General features: G+C 41.1%; 2 protein-coding genes across 4 annotated transcripts in view; both read right to left on the bottom strand.

Moving 5' to 3' along the window:
• Window positions 1–651: 651 nt before the first annotated feature.
• Window positions 652–10039, bottom strand: LOC138029305 (uncharacterized). Its single transcript, XM_068877032.1, has 4 exons — window positions 6841–10039; window positions 5822–6211; window positions 4003–5223; window positions 652–1489 (listed from the first exon to the last, which is right to left on the bottom strand). The coding sequence occupies exons 1-4, from the start codon at window positions 7262–7264 to the stop codon at window positions 1308–1310; spliced, it is 2217 nt and encodes a 738-aa protein (XP_068733133.1). The 5' UTR covers window positions 7265–10039; the 3' UTR covers window positions 652–1307.
• Window positions 10040–10396: 357 nt separating this feature from the next.
• LOC138029307 (uncharacterized) overlaps window positions 10397–17659 on the bottom strand; it is a 7592-nt gene continuing 329 nt past the window's right edge. For 2 of the 3 annotated variants that reach the window (XM_068877034.1, XM_068877035.1), the window contains exons 2-7: window positions 17533–17567; window positions 16943–17406; window positions 13662–14069; window positions 13516–13551; window positions 11839–11868; window positions 10397–10835 (exon numbers count right to left, since the gene is read on the bottom strand). In XM_068877034.1, coding sequence (XP_068733135.1) covers window positions 10594–10835; window positions 11839–11868; window positions 13516–13551; window positions 13662–14069; window positions 16943–17406; window positions 17533–17555 — 1203 coding nt within the window. In that variant the 5' untranslated portion in view covers window positions 17556–17567 and the 3' untranslated portion in view covers window positions 10397–10593. Of the gene's footprint in view, window positions 10836–11291; window positions 11453–11838; window positions 11869–13515; window positions 13552–13661; window positions 14070–16942; window positions 17407–17532 lie in introns of those variants that run through there. The other variant, XM_068877036.1, reaches the window with a different exon arrangement.

Here is a 17659-nt window from a genome sequence, read left to right on the forward strand (position 1 = left end):
CACATAAGGCGCCTTTGGCAGCCACTATACAGCTTATATCTGATGCCAGAGTACCCCAACCAGACGTATTCAGATATGAGTCGATTTTGATGCGGGAGAAAAACCCTCAAGTTAGGTTGAGACAGTTGAGATCGACTATAACTCAGCCCACACTGATAAAATCGCAGAGGTGGTGGGAGGCATGGTTCACGAACTATGCGCCAGTTTGACTACCTCCTCTCTACATTTATGTTCGGAAATGCATGAAATGACGTGCATTGACCGAATGTAAAAATGACCGCCAACAAATTATTCTTTTGACTTTGTGTTAATTAGCCTAACTAGCCTCGTTTTACAGCCCAAATTCTCTCAATTTTACGCGTGTGACCGAGGCTAGTTAGGCTAATTAACACAAAAACAAAAGAATAATTTGTTGGCGGCCATTTTGGCATTCGGTCAATATGAATTTCTTCCCAGGACCAATGACAGCTCCAACGAAGCCGGAACCTGAGAAACCGCGCCGGGGGCCCCAAAGGTTGGGTCATTGCTGTGGCTTTTAGCTTGCTTGTAGTGGGATTCGCATTAGCAGGTTATTAGTTTTTTTTATTTTGAATCCCCTTTTTCCCCATGGCTGTTTGTGAAAAACAGTGAACGGTGAACAACATACAAACCTCACTGCCGAAACCTTTAATTCCCGTTTTTATGACAACCCAACCCGCGTGATCACATAATCCCAGAATACGGAATGAATGGCAAAAGTATACACTGATTCTGGTAAAATGTTCCGTTTCCTGCTTGGGAAAAAAATTCCGTTTTGCGTTAACTATGTTAACTGAACATCGCTTAAGTTTTGTTTTTTTGCACTATACGCATTAGACCTCATTTAAACTATTTCGTATTGCATAAACTGAACTGTATACGCGCCTATATAAATACACTTTCAGTTAAACATTTAGTGGCGTTTAAGCATTGATTTTGTGAAGTCAAGTCATCAAGATGTTGGTGGCGGATGGCGGTGGTTCCACACTTGCTTGTCTGTGCAAAGTTTCGGTGAGAGCTGACATTAATCGAGTGTCGACAGAAATTACGCAATTGTCAGTTTGATTTTTAAAACTACTGAGAAGCAAAACACGCACCTACTTTGCGCGCTTTTGTGCAAGTAACGTAACAATTGCCTCGAATTGTGATTGGTTAATATCGCTATTCTTGCTTGTTGTGATTGGTCAGATGAATTATGGCTATCTCGGGTTGGGGTCGGGAGTTAATTATGTTGCTTTCGATTAGAAAAAAAAAACAGTCTACAGAACTTAAACTTACGAAACGTTCAGTTAAAGTTCATCCATATCCACCATAAGACTATGTCTGTACTGAGCTCGTCTCTTGTTGTACCTCCTAAAACATACTCCACCAACTACAATGGCGGCCAATACTATTAATAGCCCTACCACTATACCACAGATAGCTCCAGGTGATAGCTTCTTTTTCAACGTAGCTTTTATTCCAGGAGCCCCTAAAAAATATAGGGAAAAAAAAATTATTTGATGGCCTAGCGATCCTGTATTTTACGCCACAATCCCAAATTTGATGATTTGTTTATCACTGTGAGAGAGACGGGAACAAGAATGATCCTAATTCCTTGTCAACGGCCACAGGACACCCAGTTCGCCCACCCACCATCTTGACACCGGAGATGGTAAACCTTCGCACGGCCGACAACTTCGAATATCCTTGCCCAACAAAAAAAAGGGGTTATTTAATCATTGAAGATGTGCACTGTGCATAGACAATACTGTTTTCAAAATGAAGGACCCTAAGTAGAGAGTCAACGGGAAGAAGTGACTCAGTCAAGTCTTTCAGTGAGCAGTGGGGAAACAGGCAAGAATGTGTTGGATGATTGTCAAGGGGACGACCATGAGTTGATGAGCCAGCCATCTTGCTTTGCAACTCCGCTCAACTCAAAAGTGCATGTTAGGGCCATCGTGCCAATCTTGCATGTATACCAAATGAAAGCTTGATCCCAGAAGCTGTATTTTTGCATGGAAACCAAATGAATCTACTTGGATGATTCTAGCGCGAGGATAATCCTTTTTGAGGATAATCCTCTTTCCAATGTAAATATAGAGCCTAATATTAATAGTCGTTTTCTTTGGCCATGTTGAGGTGGTAAATTATTAATCAGCGATTTCACCAGTTATTCTTAACAGGGCTCGACACTAACGGTAGCCAACTAGCCACAGTCTAGTGAAATTTCAGTTCCGTCTTGTAGATTTTGAGCTTCCACCAGCCATTGGGGCTAGTAAATATTGTGAACAAGTGGAGTTCTGGACGAAAACAAAAATGAAAAATATTTCTTAAGGATAAGGCAAAAGGAGAGAATAGAAACTAACAACAGAAACTGTAAGCGGATTCTATGGAATTTACTGCCAACGCGGATTAGTTTCCCCACGCCACTTTACGAACGATTAATCACGTGTGAAATCATGCGGAACTTCTCGGCTGCTGTTTCCATACCGGTATGCGCGTAACTCCGTCGCAAACAATCGAAGCCCCTTCCCGGAGCTTGATCACAAACAGTTTACGTAAATGGAAACACCTTTTACGTTCATCCCCGACCAATCGACGATGACCGCAAACATTGTTGGCGACGAGTAGCAATGCAAAAGCGAGGAAACAACGATATGGAAACACAATCGTAGACTGTTTCTGATTCTTTGCGATCAATCGACGATATTTTTGTGCACCTGATACGTTTTGACCAATTAGAGGTAAGTATAAGTTATGAAAATGGCGTCCGAGTACGATTGTAGCAACGAGGATACTCCTCAAAACAGTGTGAATTTAATGAATATCGTATATAAGGGAATAGCCCGCCAAAATATGCCTGTAGTAAAGTTTTTGATCACAAAGAGCCAGTTCCCACAGTATAATTTGATACTGGCTATGCTGCAGCCGTTGCTGCGCCTCGAAAATGTATCGGACTCAGAATTGGTGACGTCTCTTTACACCTCCTCTCTGCCTTCTGCTTTGCGACAACTCCAACATAAGAAGTTGAACACGACGCTAAAACTAATTCTGCTTTTATTTTTGCGCACTTTTCTCACAATGTCACGGGATCAAGTTGCGTAAAGGAATCACGCATATGGAAAACAGGATCGCAAACACAAACGCAAAAAGTGAAAGTGTTTGTGATCGAGCCAACGCAAACTGTTTGAGCATGTTTGCGACGTTGTTACGTGTATATAGAAAGAGATCCCGTACTTGTTTAGAAATTGAATCCAAATGTAAGTTATTTCAAATAAAAAAAAGAAAGAAATTATATATGGAGCGTTTACTAGGAATGGTGAATCTCACATAAAAAGAGAGAAAACTTGCTCGCGAGCACTGTGGCTGCCGAATATAAATTGCGTAGAATGGCGCTTTGAAGTTAAAATTTCAATCGCAAATAGCTCTAATCAAAGTAACAGCTTTTCCACAGACTTCCAAACGAGCATTTTAGTGTTAGGTACGGTTTATTTCTTAATTTACTTTATTCCACGTTTTCCATACTCCAGTGCATTTGTGACTTGCAAAGTTTTGGCAACGGTTCTGTGAGAATTGGCCTCAGGGCCACGAAAACTTTGCCTTCGTGAGAAAAATACGGGAAGCTGTACACTCCAGCATATTTACGCCACTGTTGCAAGGATGGGTATGAGAATATGTGAATATTTACTAAACTAGTGCGACTTGTGTTTACAAATGAATAAAACTGCCCATGACGAGACTGGCTACTGCAAATTTAGATTTGGTTAGTGAAATCTCTCCTGATTCTAGCAGTATGAATCCTCCTACCTCTTTGATGGGATTATCCTTGAAGTGGGATTATCCTAGTGCTAGGGCCCGGAAAACGAAACCCTTTGGTTCGCTTTCAGATGATCCTATATTGCTGGGATGATCCTCCTTCCATGTAAATGGGGCCTTAATGTGCCATATCAACTATGTTTAAATCAACGTAAACTTTCACGCGATTTTCCCTAAAACACTAACCTTTGTTTTCAGTTGTAGTAATCGAAGGGAGTGTTTCCGAAACTGCTGTTCCACTAGTTCCAGAAGAATTTTTGGTTGTCACAGATGTGGTATTCACTGCAGATGAATTTGAAGGTGACGCAGGAGTGGTACTCGTTCCAGATGGCTCTGTAGATGACGCCTGAGTGGTACTTGTTCCAGGTGGCTTTGCAGATGAATTTGTAGATGGCCCAGGACTGGTACTCATTCCAGATGGCTTTGCAGATGAATTTGTAGATGGCGCAGGACTGGTATTCGTTCCAGATGGCTTTGTAGATGAATTTGTAGATGGCGCAGGACTGGTATTCGTTCCAGATGGCTTTGTAGATGAATTTGTAGATGGCGCAGGACTGGTACTCGTTCCAGATGGCTTTGCAGATGAATTTGTAGATGGCGCAGGACTGGTACTCGTTCCAGATGGCTTTGCAGATGAATTTGTAGATGGCGCAGGACTGGTACTCGTTCCAGATGGCTTTGCAGATGAATTTGTAGATGGCGCAGGACTGGTGCTCGTTCCAGATGGCTTTGCAGATGAATTTGTAGATGGCGCAGGACTGGTACTCGTTCCAGATGGCTTTGCAGATGAATTTGTAGATGACGCAGGACTGGTACTCGTTCCAGATGGCTTTGCAGATGAATTTGTAGATGGCGCAGGACTGGTACTCGTTCCAGATGGCTTTGCAGATGAATTTGTAGATGGCGCAGGACTGGTACTCGTTCCAGATGGCTTTGCAGATGAATTTGTAGATGGCGCAGGACTGGTACTCGTTCCAGCTGGCTTTGCAGATGAATTTGTAGATGGCGCAGGACTGGTACTCGTTCCAGATGGCTTTGCAGATGAATTTGAAGATGGCGCAGGACTGGTACTCGTTCCAGCTGGCTTTGTAGATGAATTTGTAGATGGCGCAGGACTGGTACTCGTTCCAGATGGCTTTGTAGATGAATTTGTAGATGGCGCAGGACTGGTACTCGTTCCAGATGGCTTTGTAGATGAATTTGTAGATGACGCAGGACTGGTACTCGTTCCAGATGGCTTCAAAGATGAATTTGCAGTTGACGTAAGAGTGGTACTCGTTCCAGGTGTGCTTGCTGTTGGCTGAGACGTGGTAAGGTTGGATCCTGAAGAGATTGAGCTGTCATTTTTAGAGCTAGCTGGAATTATTGGAGGCGCAGAGGAGTTTAATTGACCAGCAGTGTCTAGCCCTGTATAAAGACAAAAGAGCAACAAGTTTAGGAACTTTTAAAACTAAAGCTGTTGGAGATGTTGTTCCCCCATTTTATCCAAAAGTCTTCGGTGCGGCGATAACGAAAGTTTGGGAGGTGTCCAGTTGTAACGTCAGCTTGACTTTTTTTACTTATTTTCCCTTACCAAGCCCACACAAGTCAAGTCAATTCATACATCGGGAGGAACCAGATGGAATTCGAAGCAATTACATCTAGCTTTGTACCTGATCGGATGACAAACAGAACATAATCAACAAAAGCACGAATGGTAACCACTTTTCACAGTCGATCGAGAAATTCTCAGGCACAAGTGTATCTATTTCCGAGAAACCTCTAAAAAACGATCTTTAGTTTTCTTGGCGCTACTAGTGTCGCTCCGATTGGTTACACAGGGTTAGAAAACTCCAGGTTTTTTAGAGCCGCTCGATTCTGGAGCTGTTTTCTTTTGATCAGCATCTTGATTAACTTAATCTTGAAAAGGCGTTTAAAGGGAGTGGCCAATTTTTTAAAAAAATATGTTATTTCTGGTGTTCCTTCTAATTAATTAGAGCTAAAAAAAAAAAGGAACAACAAATACCTGTTGAGGAAATACGTTCCCACAAATAACTCGGCCAATACCCAGTATTTGGCCAGGAACGGAGAGCACAATACGCCTTTCCACTCTGTGGTTTTTCATATGGAAACGTGGAACAATAGTCGCTGCTTATGAAGAAGTCCAAAAACTTTGAGCTCGACTCGTTATACGCTGCCTCGCAGGTGGATCTGCAGGGAACATACACAGTGCGATTTTTGTTGGTTTCACATGGTGGTGCCAGTTCCATGCAGATTACTTTTTTGAGAGCGGAGTTCACGCCCTCAAAGACTTTTGAGGATCGAACCATATCCTGATACGCATCTGATACCCTAGTGGAGCTGTATCCTGCATCTGCACAGTGACTTATACGCAGGGGTGAACATGTGACGTCATCTGAGTATTGAAGTTCCCCACCAGCAGAAAAATAAAAAAAGCATTTGATAACATTTGCTATTTTCATTACAAAATTTTTTACCCTTTCAGTGAAATAATTAATCCCCAACGTTTGGTTGTAGGGTAAGTTTCAATTGTTGAAGTTTTTTCTTCGGCCACCGTTGTTATCGACCGAAACGCTCCGATGAGGATAATTTGTTATTCATGTTTTATTCCGTGATGAGTCTGCATATTATTATTTCTTATTTCACTTAAGAGGCTGTCAAAGGATTGAAACGATAAATTCTCGCTATCGTAGTTTCCTCCACGGATAACGATATTTTCAAACTCGGAAGTTATTGGGGTAGCGTGTGACGAGAATTAAAAGTGACCCAAGAATGCCGTACAATACATACAAATAATGTTCATTAATTATCCGCCGATATCATCATATTCCCAGCAAAGATTGACTGTATTGGTCCTGGTCACCGTGTGGACCGCAAGCACCATCACTGAAACGCGGAAGTGGTATTTGTTCGACCGCCTTTTGTCGGACCATGTTTCAGTGCAAATACGTCTACTACCCCGAGATATAATTATGCAATTCCTACGTGTATAATCACACGTTTACTGAAAAACATTTTACTTACCGTCTGACCCGTTGAAACTGGATGCGTTTGACATTGACAAACATGGCTTTGGTTCCAGAAGCTCGCATAATCCTTGAAATAACGCCTGCAGCCCTTGAGACTCCGCTGGAATGTCCTTACAGTCACGTACAAACTTTCTGCACTCAGCTTTACATGGCAATATTGAATTGGGACATTTTGGAACATGTAACGCGCAAGACAACACAGTTGAGAGCGAGGAACAATTATTGAACTTCCTTTGCACTCTTTCGAACAAACTGAAGATATCTTGTTGTGCTTTGCCGTTGTTAAAGTCTGACACATTGTATCCAGCGTTGAAACAGGAATTAAACAAGGTTCCGTTCAGCGACTGACATCGGCTTGATGCATAGTTCACGAAGAGGCTCTCAAATGCAAAGAGCAGAAACAGCCATAAAATTTTCATTGTCGTCGGCGATTAACTTTGTCTGGTTATATTGAGGAACGATTGCGATAGTCTGCTGTTCGCAGCAACCACGGAGAAATGCACTTGACTCCGCTGACATATCACTGATTCGCTTTCTCAGCGTGGGTGCCGAAATTGAAAAACTCAGTGGTCCAAAAAAAAAAACAACAATATCATTTATCATGCGAGCCTGATAATTTTAATGTCCGAAATTCATGGTTGTAATCTTTCAAAGAATCGTATTGCATCTATTGTCACCGTGTGCACAAGCTTCCAAACCACATCACCTTTATGCATCCCTGTCGCACATTCGGAAAAAAGCAGCTGTTTTCGATGTGCTACAATAACACGCGGTTAATGGTGCAGAGTGTATCTGCATATTTAAGTTACCGGCAATTGCGTAAATACATTATTTGTAAGCTAGGAAGTTCATCAAAATATGGTGAAATATTTAACCTGTTGAGAAAAAAAACTGCACAGGCTTCGAACCTCGACAGTAACGGTATAACTTTCATATGCCGGCCTAAAATGGCGCAAGACAAAAGAACTATTTGTTGTTCTGATTGGGAATTTTTAGCTATTATTATATTGATTCTGGCATTTTGTTTTATGTAAATTAATTATTTCGGATCCTAGACGAGCTGCAATCATTGATTGACACATTGAAGTGACCCTCGAATTTACATGTATTTTGTCAGTCCGCGCTTGTTAATACGCAAAGGTCTTCCCAGTTTCTTTTCGGTTTTATTTTGAGTTCTGGCTTCTTTTCACCTTGACGTGAATAATCAAGTCTTTTTTTTCATGTCAGTATTTTAATCTGTTCATGAACTTGCACTTTGTTGCAACAGATATGCTTCGTGCTGTCAAGGCCAGGACACACTAGGCAGTAAGTCGCTTCGACCCGTCACGGGGACAAGTCGCCGCAACAATTCGCCTTGTGTGACAGGGTGAATTTTATGAAAATCATATCATTGTCGCTGCGGCAGAATCTTGTCGCCGCGATCAGTCGCACGAATTCAAACCAGCTTAAATTTGTGCGACTAATCGCAGCGACAAATTTAGCGAAAGTAGCGTCGTCCTACCGCGTGTACACTTCGGCAACAAGTTTCTGCGACAAAACATAAATGAACCAATGAGAGAGCGTCATATGGTCAGCCATATTGCATTAGAAAACTAGTTCGCACCGGCCCCCTTATACGAGATCACTGCGTGTGCACTGAACAGACGTCGTGCATGTGGCAGAGGCCTGTTTGCAGTACACACGGAGCAACTTTAGGGTATATGGCATCTGAGAACAAGTGTTTAGTTTAAAAACAATCTCAAGTCAAGCTTCGGAACTTTTAACTGAGCACGCCCGCAAACTGAATGAGTCTGTCTTACTCGCTTTTCATATTGACCTGGCAGCACCTCAGACACGTTAAGGCGGAAAAGTAGGCTGTGAACAGCGTAAATTTGAAATGCTCATACAAGGTGTTGTTTTAGAAACATGATGTTTTCATATACGGATAAGTTTAACCGCTTCATTTTCTTGAGAATGAAATTAGTTAGCGTTTGGAGGGAATAACTGATCTTGTAAATTTTGCATGCACGGTTTGCAAATGACAGAAGAATGATAAAAGCTACAGGTAGTTTGCAACCAATCTGTTGGTACTAAGGAAACAATATTGTAATGTATAACACTGGTGGACGAACAAAAGCAGCTAACGAGATCTTTTGTTTCCGTCCACAAACATAGCGGCATAGACGTAAGGTGAAAACCACATGAATGATTCATTTGTGTATCCCTTAGGCATCGACAAGCGTGATGTCTCGCTCGCGGACCACGTTTTCTCCAATTTATATGGGAAATCCCATGATTTCGAGTGCAATTTGGAATAAATAAGCACGAGTAAGTTGTATCGAAGACGAGCAAACGGGCGAGTGCACTTTGTAGTCTTTGAAAAAAAATATATAAGTGTTTATTTATTCCAAATTGCACGAGAAAAATCATGGGATAACTTATTAAATAATAATATACAAGAAAAAAATTCGAGATGGTTGCGCAGAAGCAACGCTCGCATATCATGCAAAAGTGCGCCATAAATTGCGCCATCCAGGGCTCGCGTTTGATTTCAAAACAGAAGATCTGATTGGTTCTTACCAAACCCTATTGTTTACTAGCCAATCAAAAGCGAGAATTCTGTGAGAAAATTGCACTGAATTAACTCTTTTTTTGCATTGTGTTTACAAAAAAACAGCACTGCTCTCCGCCAAATCTCTAACAGAAAGGTGTGTGTTAGTGTTGCGATATTTTTAGGTTGGCGTAAAGGCATTTCTTCATCTTTACTTGAAGAGTAGAGTTTGGGGAAAACGTTTTGACGTTAATTGGGTGAATTTATACCAGAAACGGATCATCCGACAAGACGAATGGTATGTCTACAATCATGATGGATACATTAGGTAGGACAGGATTCACTTGATCTTATTTCTAGGACTAATTCAACGATTTTGCCCTCCCTCTCCCCCCATGCATTCAATGTTGTGTGGAGGCTATTTCATTCTTGAGTCGAGTAGTTCGGCCCAACATAGAATGGAGGGGACTAAGGGGGGAGGGGTGTCAAAGGCGAAACGTGTGAATTTTTTTCATGTAAATTCACTGCCCCAACTGAATTTGTCACTGATTGTAGTGTAAATGCTAGAAACGGATCATCCATCTGGACGAATTATCCACGACAGTTCGTCTGCATAAATTCGGCTGTTGTCTGTATTCCCTGACTCGAATGACGTTGAAGTTTACGACGCTCAACACAAACGGCGTGTATTTGATTACTGTCATTTCGGTTTTGTACGGTTTTAACGCCTTTTGACAAGTGCAACGGCGTTTTTCCTCAAAATCAAAAGCGGAGACGGTGCCCCGCCCCCAGCTGTTGAAACGGTGGATCACGGGCAGTGGATAAGTAGTCATAGCGAAACTAATTGCTCTATCCACTGGATAGTGATTTATCCGGCGGATAGCGCTATCCATCGTTTGAACACCTGGGGCCGGTTGTTGGCAACCTCTTGCCTTGCAGACGTTAACGGTTTTCTTCCTTAACAGCGGAATAGGCCGCTTTCTGCGGGAACTGAGATTTCACTACAGTTAAACTAACAATGTAGATGTTAAAAATCTATTCCACCAGCTAACTATTGACAGTAACTTATCGAGTTTTATCGAGTTGTTTTCATGTGATTTCATAGACTGAAGTTTTGCTTGGTTGAAGATTTGCAACTAGGTGGGATTCGACAAAATCATTTTTTCAGTTTTGAAACTCGTTAAGAGAATTAACCCGTACCGCTTGTTAGGCAAAAAATTAAGTATGTATTTGAAATTCTTCTTCTTTGTCGTCATTGTAGAGAACTTGCTTCGCGTAGCCAAATTGGCGGCGTCTTTTCTTTCTCCGGAACCAAACGAATCCTCCAATGGCTAGAGCAAGAAGAACTATTAAGACAAGTGAAACCGTCAACCCAACCAAGAGCATCTCGGAGCGTGATCCTGATTTTTTCGTTGCCTTTACTTCCCCTCGAATGCCAGGATTTGGAGAAGGAATTGCATCTAGAATACAATACAATACTGTTTATTGTGTCATACGCTTAGTTATAAGAGTGTGTTATCGCAGACACCTTTAAAAGCTACGACGATAGAGCGATTTTCAATTGAGTGTCGTAAAACCAAAACCAAAGTAATTACTTTGGCCAATCAAAAGGGACGGAGACAATCCAGTGAACCAATCAAAACTCGAAGTAATAACACGTAGCCGACACAAAGCGCGGGAAAATGTGCACGCGCGAGCGATTGGTTTTGGTTTCAATTCTGATTGGTTGAAAAAGTGGCGTGAGAACTTTGAACCAATCACTTAGTGAAGTAATCATAAACCAAAGCAATTCGCTAATTACTTTCGACACTCAATTGAAAACCACTCTAACAAACCAACTAGTTTACAGGTATTCCTCTTAAAATGAATAAAATACAATAAGATAACAAAATTAATCCTTAATAATCTATAATAGCAATACAAGCTTATGCATTTACATTTATTCATTTATACACTTATAAAATAGCAAGCAAAAACAAGAATAAAACAAAATATGCAATTGAATCTAAATCTTCTAGTGATGAGGGTACGATCATCCAGGCAGCCAATACTGCGCCAACGCTGCTTAAGGCATTTCCTAGATCAAGAACATACATGAAAGATCTCAATAATATAGTTATCACGCACAGGAGCCCATCTGGAGCCTACAACTCTATTGTGTTCTTGCAACGGCGTTTTCACAAGTAAGGTTATTTTTAGATTGAATTTCCCGCTAATTAGACTCCCACAGGAGCCCGATGACCAATTACAAGAAATTAAGCTGACGTCATAGGGTCACCGAACCGGAACTGCCGTTGTTTTTTGACCTAATTCGCGGGAAGGGCTAGTCTAAAAATAAACCTACTTGTGAAAACGCCGTTTCACAGACGCTGTATGGAAGTTGCACGCTCCAGATGGGCTCCTGTCACGGACTAAAAGAACTACGACCCTAGAAAGTAATTAAGAAAATAATATTTTTCTTACCTGTCGAGATCGAATCTTTGTCTGAAGAACCTGAAAGGAAAAGAACAATAAATATTACTACTACTGCTGCTTCTGCTGCTGCTGCTACTACTACTACTACTACTACTACTACTACTACTACTACTACTACTACTACTACTACTAATAATAATGATGATGATGATGATGATGATAATATGCCTATATCCTAGCCCAGTTGTAGCTTGATGGAGTTTGTCTAACTGACTGACTTAGCTGAGCTAACGCTAACGTATCCAATGAGGGTCTCCAAATAGGCAAGAGAAATACTCTGATCTGACTTTTTTCTCACTAACGGTGCAAGTAAACTTACCTTAGCTGGCTCAGAGCACACCGTGGTGTTGGTTTAAGCTAAGTGGACCATGAGATTAGGGGAGTGCTCCAGGGGTTTTAATAATATTGTTTCTTGAAAATTTGGCCTTCACCCTGCTGGTTGTGGGACAAGCAAAGACAACACACGGCATATATGTGCATACATACATACATACATACATACATACATACGTAATTGAACGCTCCCCATAGGGGCTTTTCAGGGCCAATGAAACGCAAAGAAACGACGGAACAGAACAACAACAACTGTTAAGAATCCCAACTGGCCGGAGGCAAACCAGTTGGCTATTTACAAGTGCAGCTGAGGAGTTGAACCAGGAACTACCAGGATCAAATTCAGCGAGTGGTCAGAGTGGGTCTTGAACCCGGGATCTCCGGATCTCAAGGCAAGCGCCCTAACCACTGGGCCACACTGCCTCCTAATATGTGATTCGAAAGTAAAAAAAAAAGTGAAGAAAATCACTTCACGATCTGCTGGTCAATGTGAGCACATATGGCAGGAAGCTGCAATCTTGGACAGATTAAAATGGAATAGAAAAACTCCCTTCCCCCTAAATCAAGGATGAAGCCACGTCACGACCAAAACGCGCCACCTTCCCATCATTGACTTTGGGGTGGAGGGGTGGTGTCAATTTTCCCTTTACAGTCTGTCCAAGATTGCCACAGTCCACTCTTACCTATAAATATCCGAGAGAACTGCTCTTAGTTTTGACCATCATTAAATCCCTTAATTTAACCATCTAAATCAAAATTAATCCTGGAGTGTTGAAGACTCTGCCTAATCCCTATTTGCTTAACCCTTCCACACCTGAGAAAGAAATTTGAGGATTTTATTGTCTAACCCCAGACGATTTCATTTGTCAATGAAGAGGGGGGGGGGGGGGGGGAGGGTGGGTGGGGCATCCTAGGGCGTATGAGGTGTAAATGGGTTAAACTCAGTCAAAAACAATGTCCCCATTAACCCAATGACCCCTGAGGGTGAGACTCAATAAATTTTATTCTGTCAGTAACACCAGACGATTTTACTTGTCAATTGGGGGCTCTTTATATTAAGTGTGAATGGGTCAGCAACATCTAAGTCCAGTCAAAAACTGAACGCTATGTGCATAGCTAGTTTTGCAACTAAATAGGCCATTTCCGAGTTCATGTCTGCCTCCTCTTCAATGGGAGTCTAAGTACCACGTTTTTCTTATGAAAATTAGTTTTCTTTCATGTGTAAAGTAGAACTAACTAATTATCATCACAAAACGTTTGCACTTAGACTCGCTTTGAAAGGGAGGCAGACATGAACTCGGAAATGGCCTATTGATAAATTATTGTACTTACTTGACTTAATCACATGTTCTTTTGTCGTGACCAGTCCTAAACATAAAAGAAAAATCATTTAAGTGATAAGAATTAAGAAAACTAGGAATGACATTATGTCACGAAGTGCCAGCTATGTTGTGCTTCGCATTTATTCCTGAACTCACCTGGCGTAGCCTGTGTTGAAGGATTTTCGGGTATTTCCCAGTTTTCTGACCGTGGCCAATGTATTTGCTTGCAAATACTCAAGTCATTAGGAGCATCGCCTTCTCGCTTTGGAAACTCCATACACATGTTTCTTCCATAAAAGAACGGTGTTTTGCATTTGTCGAAAAAACTGAGACAATTGTTTCTGCACAAAAACCCGACCCTGCCCTCAAAACACGCTGGTAGGTTCTCTGCGCAAACTATTTCCTTTCGCAGTGGACTGCAAGTGTCAGAGGCATTGTAATTGATTGTTCTCCTAAGATAATTCTGGTATGTCCTCTGTGTTTCTGGTGAAACCACGGTCTTCGTGTAACCACGAATGCCTTTACACTCATCGATGACAATGTCCGAACAATTGTGTTTGTACTCTGTAAAAATAAAACAACTAATATTAGGGATTTGCTGATAAGTTGAATTATATAAAATATCGAAGTATGAGTTAAATCACTTGTTAGGCTAATATAGTATTTATCGATAAAATGTCTTGAAGTGAACCTCCATCCTTCCAATAGAATAAGTTTAAACTAAAAGGTTTTTTTTTCTAAACAAATTCGTTCGAAATTTGATTTTAAAAAGTGTCTATATCAGGAAAACTGAATTTTAAAATCATTTATTTTCACTTTCAAATTTCTTGAGCTCCGCCATCTTAAATAATTGTGACGGTTGCCCCATTGTTCTGACACAGAGAGCCGGCAACAGTTTCACGTCACAATACCACGGAAGGCGACAGCAAGTTGGCTGCTTTACTTTCTAACTTGTCTTGATAGATAGAGCGACTTTCGTATGACTTTGAAAAAGTGAACTGTGAAGATTATTCATCTAGTAGGTATTACTGAAAAAAAAAAGGATTAAATCTTGTACTCGACTTATGTTTAACTTTACTTTGAAAAAGTGTTCGCAATTTGTTTCACGGACCAATGTTTGGCAAGATTAAAACAAAGCTTCTCCTTGTTCCCGTCAAGGAAACTCCTAATATGGGCAGTTAACAGGTCGATTGCCCAATCACATCACTGCATTTCAAATGACGTCAAAGCGAAACTTTCCAAAAAGTTTTGTTTGCATCCGCGGCTACGCCAATGAAAATTCGCGCTCGTTTGTTTTTGTTCGATAAGCCGTTCAAATGTTTTTGCTTACGTTTTTACGTTTACTTTTCAAGGTCATATGAAAGTCGCTCTACTACCACGGTTATACAGCTAAGTATCTTTTCTCTATTAGAGGCCATTAGTTGAAACATCTGGGAGAGACCGCTGTCCTGGCATGCGAAATGTTGGCCGTCTGCTTCCGTCCGTGGCTCAAAAAAAGTCGTCGCGAGCTTAGGGGAAGACCTTGGACAGCAATAACCAGAACTATTGTAGGTTGCTGACCAGCGGTTTTCGTTAAAACAATGGTTTACTCGGGGTGCTCAGTCTCACGGGCTCAGAAAACCTGGTTGTGGTCATTGTTATTTAAAGTTTTTCTCACCGTCGGCAAAAATTGGAAAACAAAAAGAGGCGATTCGAAAACTTATTTCGGATGCAAACACTTTCTTTGAAAAAATTTCTTATACTGATTTGACTGTTTAAAGGTTGTTTCCTTTTGTTGAAGTGGAAGTTCTCTTTTTTAATATAGAGAGCATTTGCTCACGCAACCAGCGGGAATGTTTTTTTGAATCCAGATATCGAGGACCTTCTCAAAGAAGAGAGAAAATTCAGAATTATAGAAGTTTTATGCTTTTATTTCACACCCCAACCTTCCGTTCTCCATTTTACCCGTTTAACGTAAACGCACTGCTTGGTCTCTGTGGTATCATTGTGCCGGTGGGACGATAACATGGTCGCCATAGCGTCACTAGCCTAACGTCGGCAGAAGATTCACATTACTGATGACGAAACGACTCTTCGTGTCTAGGCGAATCGACTTCAGTGTAAGCGAATCGACTTGAAGGCGAAACAACGGACACCCCGTTTGAACACTCGAATCTTTCTCCGGTTATTTTGTAGTCACCAGGTACCGCTGAAGCGCAAGCACGCTAAGCATACACAAACACAGTCACCTTTTAGCAATTAGCTGATAATCTTTTTAGGACATGCGCCTGCTTATGTCTGATGCATAATAAACAACAATAAAAGAAAGGTTACACACGCTAACACCAAGCCGGTGTGGCCAACACATGTATGGCATGTGAAGCCGCCAGTAAAAGGGGTGCTAAAAACACCCGCCTGCCATATAAGCTACGCCATGCTGATGAGGCCCAGAAGGCCGAAACAGCTGTCCATGGCTGCTAATTGACCGGGTGAAATGGTTGTGCGCACGCGTGATGTGTTGGCCACACTGGGTTGGTGTTAGCGTGTGTCACCTTGTTTCACATTGTTATAATAAAGAAACCTTTTGTCCACCTAAATATTCATGAGCTCTTTCGCTACATCGCTATATCCCGAGAGTTTGTAAAGGTAAGTTTCCCGTGCATCGGAGGGTTTGGGCCAGCCAATGACAGAAAACACTTCCACGATTGCACATGCAGGAAACGTGGTTACATCCATTACTCAGAACGAATTGATATGCAAGTAAGGGAAAAATTACTGAAGCGCATAATGACAAACCACCGAGTAAATTAATGAGCCAAGTCGTTAGCCGATGGTAAACTTCAACTAGTCATGACTGAAAGCTTAACCGATACTTCAGTAGTATGTGGACTGCCTTTTCAATTTTATCTAACTTTTAATGTGTATTTTTAATAGCTTTATATTTTTATTTTCATCTCATAACTTTGTTTGCTGTATGCTCGACTGACTTGTCTACTTTACTTCAATGTCCCGATATATTTGCATAAGAATTGTAAAATATTTCTAATGCATCATATAACATCCGATATAAAAATATTTCTTCACATTGCTGGATAAACGCGACATCTTTGTGGTTATAAGTGTCAAAGTGACAACAGAAAGTTTTTTATCATAATAAGCAAGCGTGCTTGTAGGAAATAATGGAATTTGAGCAAATATATATTCTTCAAAAGAGTAATCGCTAAAAATAAAGCTGAAAGACGAATTTCTCTTCTCTCTGTAGCATGATATGTGATATGTTTAATATTATCAAGAGGATTCAGATGATTTCGATCGAGTAAGATTAGCAGTTTTATCCTCTTTAACGCTAAAACTGTTTTCACTTTTATTATTTGATAATGTGATAACTGAAGCGTGTTAAGTCCTGTGCGTGCATCGCTCTGCCCAAATTGAACGCAGAGAAGAATTATGTCACTTACTTTTGCCGCTATCTTTGTAGTTTGGCGGTGTAAAGCATCTCTCTTGGTAACCTTTCGTCGTTCGGGGGTTATCTTTTTCCGGTAAAATCTCACACATAGCTGCAGTCCACTCAAGCCCTTCTCTAAATATTATGTCTCCACAATCATTTGCGTAGTCATGGCAGACCCCTCTGCAGGGAAGATATGGACCTTTTATATCCTCGGTACACCGCGGGAGGAATAGAGAACAAATCATCAAATCCACAAAAGCCGAACATTTTTTTAGACGAGATTTCAAATTATGGATGGCTCGAGATGCGCTGTCGAAGTGCTTATCGTAATTAAATCGAGCAGTGAGATTGTATCCACAATGTATGTGAAGATCGGGGATAGTTTTGTTTATTCGTTCACATTGAGGTTCTGCGGACGAAAAACTTATTAAAAGGGAAATAGCGAGGAAGAAAGCAGACATCTTAGTTCCGCACCTGAGGAGAAAAGAAATCAAACATTCCTCAAGAAACATTGAAACATGACACCAAGGAGTTGAGTCCTAATTTCAAAGGCCTGAATGTATCAAACTTAAACATCGAACAAAGTAAAAAACTACTTACATCCACGATCCGTGTACGATCATACGATGATGTAACTGGTGAAACAAATGAGATCGATGTCAGCCGGGATGTTATCCTTAATTATTTGTTGTCCGCTTAAAAACTCGATCTTCCATAAACATTAAAG

Source organism: Montipora capricornis, chromosome 13 (assembly GCF_036669925.1).
Source record: "Montipora capricornis isolate CH-2021 chromosome 13, ASM3666992v2, whole genome shotgun sequence".
NCBI lineage: Eukaryota > Metazoa > Cnidaria > Anthozoa > Scleractinia > Acroporidae > Montipora > Montipora capricornis.

Bases quoted from the DNA above. Each gene is read 5' to 3' on its own strand.
- LOC138029305 (XM_068877032.1), bottom strand. From the start codon at position 7,264: ATGAAAATTTTATGGCTGTTTCTGCTCTTTGCATTTGAGAGCCTCTTC. The intron at 5,224-5,821 runs GTATTTGTTGTT...GTCTTTATACAG, and splicing joins GGAACGTATTTCCTCAACAG to GGCTAGACACTGCTGGTCAA. The intron at 1,490-4,002 runs GTTAGTGTTTTA...TATATTTTTTAG, and splicing joins TACTACAACTGAAAACAAAG to GGGCTCCTGGAATAAAAGCT.